We start from the raw sequence: 7,503 nt of genomic DNA, 5'->3' as shown, positions 1-7,503 counted from the left end.
TTCCATCAACAAAAAAATGTGAAGAATATCGTTTACTACCAAAATGTTTGCTAGGGTGGTGGGATTCCGTCGAACACTTTTTATTATAGCGGGGGGAAGTTCCAGATCCCACAAATAACTTTGTTTTGCTCAACCAGGTGGCGCGAGGTGGCAACATGTGCAGGTGGTGGCGGCATGCATCCTTACACTGCCAAGCATCTATTCGGGTCCCCTGCAATTGTGTCCGACCAACCCTTATCTGCTCCTCTTCCAGGACCGCAGCTCATGGGGGCAAAAGTGGTCGCAGAATTGAAGCAAATAGGTCCCCATTCCCAAGCCTGCGTCCAAAGTTGCTCGTACAGCGCTTAAACCACAATTAATTGCATGCGTGTAGTGATGGACGAAGGATGGGCATGCAATTCGTTTGTATCTTCGCAAGTAATATAGGCATGTAATGCATCCTTCTCTGAGGAAGTACTAAGGATAAAGTTACAAGGAAAGCCTAGCTAGGGAGAAGGAGAGATTGAAACACAAACGGTTTGAATTCATTTTGCCCGACTCAACTGTCAAAGATAACGCAATGAAGTCTAACTTTTCCCGCGCAGATAGAACAAAACGTCTTCAATCATTCCGATGATGGCGGAGTTGAAAGCAATAAGCCCAAATTTGGAAACCTTGAGTCATGGCATCAATTTAGCTATGCAGCCTCTACATCTTCTAATAAGAGAGAATAACTCGAGGCCATTGATTTCCGCTTGCCAAAACAGTTGGGCTCAGATATATAAATATATATATTTCTTTTGCTGTATAGCAGATGGAAATATAGCCCACATATACCCTGGGTGAATATTTCCAACAAAGTCAGAGAAAGATCTAAATTCCGGAGAATTACAAGTCGGCAGATAAATTAGTTCAACTACTTGCTGTGTAACTAATAACATGTCATTTTCTCAAAACAGGCTAATAACATGTCACGAATCACAACTTGTTTGAGATCCACTAATCACACAGTTTAGATTGATCAATATAAATTAAGAGGTAATCGGAAGAGATACTCCAAACAAAATGACCAGGTAATTAAAACAAGAGGAATATCCGGTGGTAATTGAATAACACCTGGCACGAAATCTTCGATAACGCCTGATTTCCATGTACCTAGTTGGCAGGTACTATCAGCTACTAATTACCCATGTTAAACAACGTGGCAGACACTTTTCCTCCAAAGGTACATAGGGTGGCAGATGGCACCGCGCCCACTTTTTTTTTTTTTTTTTTTTTTTTTATACCTCCGCATCCACTTTTTCCGCGTGCTCCATCCTCTCCTTTTTTGCCTTTCTTCGGCAAACATGTCCCATTCTCTGTGCCGGGACATGTTTACCACAGTAGATACAATATTATTATAGCAATATTCTTATATTGTAATAATATCATTAATAACTATTGTATGTGCCAAGATATATTTATCGATTACTCGTAATATTATAGTTTAATTTGGTTATGGATTTTGCCAAATCCGACCTGCCGATCAACTGCTCCGTTTTCGACTATTTTTCTATGAAGAAGTCTCGCAACAAGTCCTTAGCAGAATGATTACTGATTTTCAAAAATGTGCAATGTTCTTTTACAACCACCAGTTTTTTTTTTTTTTGCATATACAGTCATACATCATATATAGCCGTTTGAGTAGGAACATCCTCATTGATGGTAATCAAACTGTTTAAGCTTGTGAAGAAATTAAAACAATTAATGATGCACCGATCCTTGGGGCTTTGCCTCAATATATTTCCACTAAGCATCAATTGCAAAGTAATGTCTCCCTTGTCGCATTTCCAGTCGTTGGGTTCACCCTGAGTACAGAATACATTATTTTTTTAAGTTCTCAGGAATGGAATTGAAATTATTTCCAAGATGCATGCAAATCACTGATTACAAAAATGCAGTACAGAGTTTTACCCATCTGCAACTTTGCAAAGGTATTCCCGTTGGTCATCTCTCAGTGGAACATCAGTAAAATCTGAAAACAAAAGGATAATCGAAAGTAAGCTTCACTAACTTTAGATTACAGTCTAAGATTGAATGTCACAGTTACATGTTCCTAATTTGTTATCTAAAATACATTATGATCACAAGCAACTAGCTGGGACAGAAGGGTTTCAGTTAAATATGAAAAATAGGAGCACGAACCAAAAAAGACAAGTGTCTCCCACCAAATGTTCAAGGAAAAATAGCAGCTATACGTTCTTTTGCTTCTACTAATTTCAAGCTAGATGAAGGTGGATGATATGCAGCCAACTGACCAGGTTGGGCTGCAACCTGCTGTCAGCCTTCTAGCCAAAAAAGGGATTCTGGTTCAGGGTGTGGCAAACAAGCCTGAACAGGATCATAGGTAGAGAATTTTAATTCAAGGGAGGACGGACATCCAGAAGAAGTCAAATCAGGAACCAAATAGTGTTGCATATCAGTAAGATAACGTCAACTAATTCAAGACACCAGGGCTATACAACAATCTTATACCGGACATACAGGAAAGGAATGCCTGTAATCACCAAATTCCTAATTTTGATCGGAGCAGGAGCAAGGTTCTAAGAGGAAAAAGAAAACCACAATATTTGATTTGAGAATGTGAATGTAGATCATGAAGGAGATAACACTCAGTTTCCAGGTTTTTGTCCATGAATCAAATTGAAGCATCCTCCATATTTTCTTTTTCTCAACCTGAACTGTTTTTCCCCCTTGCTATGATAAACAGCTGGTTAGAATCAATATCCGCAAAAAAAATAAAAGCAAAAAAAAAAAAAAACTTTATCTTATAGGCGAGCAAGGGATTCCAACATAGAATGTAGTTGATATTCTTAAAATCAATGTCAACTGTCATGTGATAGTCCATGTGGCTTCCTGCTTTCCTCTGCCATTCATGTAAGCTGTGACCAAGCAATCCTGTCTCGCCAATATAGATCACAGCTATCCGCGTTATGAATAGAATACTCAAAAAGGGGCTCTGATGTTGAAACTATGTTTCAGCATGGAAATTCAAGTAGATAAGTCTTCTCCCATTGCAGATTATAAATTGACTAGATAACAACGTGTCTAGTTAACATCAGGATCTATCAACAATTCCTCCAAACAAGGACTGTCTTAATATTCATACTACGAATATTTCATGACTGGTTTAGTTTCGGTACAAGGAGGTCTAGTAATTAAGTGATTTAGGTACTCTAGGTGGTTGGATGGCTTTTCATGACTTTTGTTGCATTGAGTAAGACATTGATAAACAACTAAAAATTAAAAGGAGGAGTGGAACTGTTCTTCCACCTAACAATGACAGATATATTGTGCCTTTTTGTATGTTTTATCAGCTTCTCAAATTCTCTCATAGTAATTTCTCGACGATTAACAAAATCAAAGTGCCAGGGAGTTGATTCTGCTTAGGGTTTTTGCAATGAATACATCTTATTTGAATATGTATTTTTAAGCTAAAAAAACTGCGCTTTAGAAATCAGATTAACGAGAAATAGAAAGAGCCTTTACATGAAATGGTTGCAGAAACTAGGAGTTGGCACCAAAGACCGATAAAATAACAAATAAAATTTTCATAAAGACATGGATGCACATACACATGCACAGGAGGATGGGGGTACATGTGCACATATATATCATTATATCCACAGAAGATGGCAGTGTATCAACTTATCTTTCATATACAAATGAACATGGAATGGGAAACAAAGAACAAAGTAACCACTAAAATATAAAGGGACTCAAGCATGCAAATTGTGTGATTAAAAAACCACCCACAGGAGAACAAAAGCTTGGATAAGACAATTACTAATATTTGTTACTCGATAAATTTTGATAGGGCACTTTGCCATTTGTGTAATGAGTCTGAGCATAAGCATGCCTTGGGGATGTCTGATATTCAATCTGAGTTACTTTTGGAGTTTTTTTTTTCTTTACAAGCCTTGCTTTTTCTTGGCTTCGTACATCTAATAAACAATTTCCTTGTCTCGTCTATACAATGTACATTCCAATTTTTAGGGTTAAAAGTAATGCTACAAATTCGCCTCTTTGTTGCACTTTGGCTTTATAATTAGTATTATAAAGCCATTCATTTCTTAAAGTATACAGAAATAAAATAAAATACTTAAACCCCTTGGGTTATTTTGTATGGATCAACTCTGAAACATCATTGATGTTGAAAATTACACCAAGAAAAACTAAAACACATAATGACATGTAAAAATATGATTAAATATATTCCACATGCTGCTGAAGTTTCATAAAAGATATGGTCAGAAATGGCAACAGCCACCAGAGAAAAAGTCAAACAACATAAGGTATTTAATGTAATTCCATAATTGAGTGATTCAGGAAACATCATCTGCAGATGGAAAATTTCGTTTCATAAATGCTTTAACAAAAGGCCTGGAAACCAACATAAAAGACATGGTTGATGTCATGAAGATCGAAAAGGTAAAATTCTTTCAATGTTCAAAATACCTGCACCATATATGACAGATCCCTTGAAAGATGTGTTGCCTGTAGCAAGTGCACCTTCAAGGTTTGCATTGCTGAGATTTGCCTGAAAAGTATCATGCAAGAAAGTCAATAGCACAAAAAATGTGGATGCTTTTATTGTTGCAGTCAAACTTTTGCCATAGGTTGCCTTTCACTAGATCTTATAATGTTAAAATTGTTTACTTCAGCGGCAATAGGTATCAACTCAGTCTGATCTCAATAAATAAATTTCTGTGAACGGACATATTGAATAGTTTCAATTATATGAAGTGGAAGTTATTATATATTTTTGTCAATCTTACAATTGTAGTGACGGCAAAGTCAGGCTCTCAGTTAGCATATCACGGCATGCATTGTATGACTCATACTCAAAGCCCATTAGTTGCATAATTGCTCTGTTTCAATCAAAACTTTGAACAAATAATGATTGACAGGACTTTTCTGTTTCAAAGTTTTTACATATTTTTTATAAATCTAGATTTTATAAAAATAGTATGACTCAACGTGCAATAAAATTCTTTGGCTTTTTACGACTTCCCAAGCAAATTCATTTTTAGAATTCAATATAATAGTGCTTGTATACTAATGAAAGAGGTTTGAAAGAATGAATTACAATTTTCTTGTGATGAGATATATAGGTTTTGTACAAAAAAGTATCCTTGTTACAATCACCAAATAAAGGAAAAGGTACCTTTGTTATATTCGCCAAGGAGAAGTCCGCACCTCTGAGATCGGCATCAGATAGATCAGCACCTGAAAATGTGGCTTCAACGTGATGTCTGAATGCTCAGCAAAATACAAACTTCATACACTTGGGCATATAACACGCGCCCAGTCACTCACATCAGTGAAGGCCGCGCTATGCCACCTGTCCTTACCCTAGGAGTACTACTTTAGCAAAGCCAACGGTAGGTTGTAGCTGGTGTCAACACAAATGATGACTTCTTGTTCATATTTCTCATACGCACCAAAAATATCAAATCCCACCTAAATTCAACCTGTCCCTATACAACAGTATGGTGCATTCTGCAAGTGTCTGGCTGGTTCTTTATGCTACAAACATCCTATTTATAAAATCAATGATCAATGACAACAAATAATGGAAAGAACAAACACATTTGCAGGTAACAAGTTGAGATTCTATTTATGATATAAAACAACTGTTTCATTAAATTCCGACTCTTATTTCAAATCCAAACCCTGTGGTAGCAGCAGCTTACAAAAGAACTTCAAATTCTACATAGTTTTTATCTAAATACATCACAACCATATGTGTTCTTGCGTCTGATACTCTCTTAATTATATGAGAAGAGGAAGAACCAACCTGTTAGATCGGCATCGAAGAAGCTTGCACCAATAAGCTTAGCGCCTCTGAAATTAGCCTGCCGCAGGACAGACTACATTGAAGAAATAACAAAATTAGAAAATCAGTAGTTCTATAGCTATCAATCCTCTAAAAATGCCAAGGAACAATTGGAACTGTAAAGTCAAGAAGAGATTTTAAAATGAAATAAAAAAGGTATCTTTTTCGAGCACCGTTTTAAAATCTTGCTTGACGAGGTTCTTGCCGCTGAAATCTTTGCCGGCGAGATCCTGCCCCCTTGTCACTTCAGCTCCGTACGGGCCTCCTCCCTTCCGATTCCAAAAATATACCCCAAAAGAAGATGAAATTGTTCCAGAAAATCACTCTCTAAATGAGGCAGGGGGTGTACGGCAGCGGAGCTTAGGAGGTGATGAAAGAATCGGAGCAGAGGAGAGGAGAACCTTAAAAGCGACAGCAGGGTCGGCCAAGAAGAGGGAGGCAGCCAGGAGAGCAACGGCGCTCGCTTTGCCCAGGCCTTCTCCAAGCACCGGCGGTAGCGGTAGGGGGTGGACGGGCAGCGGAGGGTTCTTCTCATGCCCCTGTCATGTTTGCGAAAATATCAAAGAGGGGAGAAGATAACGAGAAGAGGAGAGGAGAGATGACGAAATTTAGTTACGGAGGGGCGTCCAGGCGGCGAGAGCACATAATGGTCGGAAGGAAGCTGCGATTTTGAGCCAAGGCGGGGAGCAGCGGAGAGGCGGCAATGCTTGGTGGTGGGAGTAAAGATGGGCGGAAGCGGGATGAGAGCGGCCATTGGCATGTGGAGGATGCGGCCGTCTCTCTCCCACGTTTCAACCTCGCTATTTCTTTCGCTAGAACGATCGTCGCTTTCGCGGCCTTATCCGGATCCCGGAATGGAAAAGCGTCCCATCGGGAGAACCCGTGAACGCGATCGCGTATGATGATCATGCCGCATCAGGGACGTCACCACAACTCCAAGAGGTAACCAGAGGACCGCGTCCATGCGAATTATTGGATGCTTAACGTTGTCCTCGGTCGCATGCGGAAATCTTCGTGCAATTCCCGTCATCGTGGAGTCGAAGAAATCTAAGCATGATCTTCGTTGAAACCATCAATGGATAATTAATTTTATAATTATTCTGAATTTCAATTAGTTACAATCAGATCATTCAATTTTTAAAATATTATAACTATTTTTTTAGCTATTACTATGGTTTGACAGCCATGAAGGAAATGATCACATGCTACCAGGGAACGTCTAATGGATGATGATGTGGCGTGAAACGGGCAGACGAAGAAAAGATTGCTCTAAACTTTTTTTTCCTCTTCTTTTCCTCCTCTTCCGGCTAGTGTTATTGCCTTCCATTTCCCTCCACCACCACCTCCTCCAAAACACTTGAACCCCTCATACACCACCACCACCACCACCAGCACATCCACTACCACTAGCTCCAAATCCTAAGACATGCCCACCACCGCCATTAAGATTTGTCTTTGCTGCTGCCACCAAACCCCTGAAGCTACCACCACACAGATATCGCTTCTCCGATACTTGTATGGCTACAAACTCTTCAGCCAAGCAAGACAAGAAAGAGGCTTCTAGGAGGAAGGTTGTCTTTCAATCTCCTAGAACATTCTTCTTGCTTATCTTCTTTGCCCTTCTTGTTTCTTTATGTCCAGTGGAG

General features: G+C 39.1%; 1 protein-coding gene across 3 annotated transcripts; it reads right to left on the bottom strand.

The window, feature by feature from the left end:
• Positions 1-1,557: 1,557 nt before the first annotated feature.
• Positions 1,558-6,744, bottom strand: LOC103716753 (Tetratricopeptide repeat (TPR)-like superfamily protein). 3 transcript variants are annotated; one of them, XM_008804893.6, is made up of 8 exons: positions 6,474-6,739; positions 6,259-6,396; positions 6,031-6,126; positions 5,819-5,891; positions 5,186-5,247; positions 4,477-4,558; positions 1,933-1,993; positions 1,558-1,826 (listed from the first exon to the last, which is right to left on the bottom strand). In XM_008804893.6, the coding sequence occupies exons 1-8, from the start codon at positions 6,615-6,617 to the stop codon at positions 1,775-1,777; spliced, it is 708 nt and encodes a 235-aa protein (XP_008803115.3). In that variant the 5' UTR covers positions 6,618-6,739; the 3' UTR covers positions 1,558-1,774. The 3 variants fall into 3 exon arrangements, with proteins under 3 accessions (XP_008803115.3, XP_026664128.3, XP_026664129.3); XM_026808327.4 differs by lacking the exons at positions 1,558-1,826; positions 1,933-1,993 and adding an exon at positions 4,192-4,401 and having other exon boundaries at positions 6,474-6,744; XM_026808328.4 differs by lacking the exons at positions 1,558-1,826; positions 1,933-1,993 and adding an exon at positions 4,192-4,357 and having other exon boundaries at positions 6,474-6,743.
• Positions 6,745-7,503: the final 759 nt, after the last annotated feature.

This window comes from Phoenix dactylifera, chromosome 17, assembly GCF_051530095.1.
Source record: "Phoenix dactylifera cultivar Ajwa chromosome 17, Ajwa_hap1_PhDact_Kaust_v1.1, whole genome shotgun sequence".
Classification (NCBI taxonomy): domain Eukaryota; kingdom Viridiplantae; phylum Streptophyta; class Magnoliopsida; order Arecales; family Arecaceae; genus Phoenix; species Phoenix dactylifera.
Note: the sequence above shows the minus strand (reverse complement) of the source record. Positions and strands in the feature narration are given on the sequence as shown.

Bases quoted from the DNA above. Each gene is read 5' to 3' on its own strand.
- LOC103716753 (XM_008804893.6), bottom strand. From the start codon at position 6,617: ATGCCAATGGCCGCTCTCATCCCGCTTCCGCCCATCTTTACTCCCACC. The intron at 6,127-6,258 runs GTTCTCCTCTCC...TGGAATCGGAAG, and splicing joins ACCCTGCTGTCGCTTTTAAG to GGAGGAGGCCCGTACGGAGC. The intron at 1,994-4,476 runs GTATTTTGAACA...TTTTGTTTTCAG, and splicing joins ATCTGTCATATATGGTGCAG to ATTTTACTGATGTTCCACTG.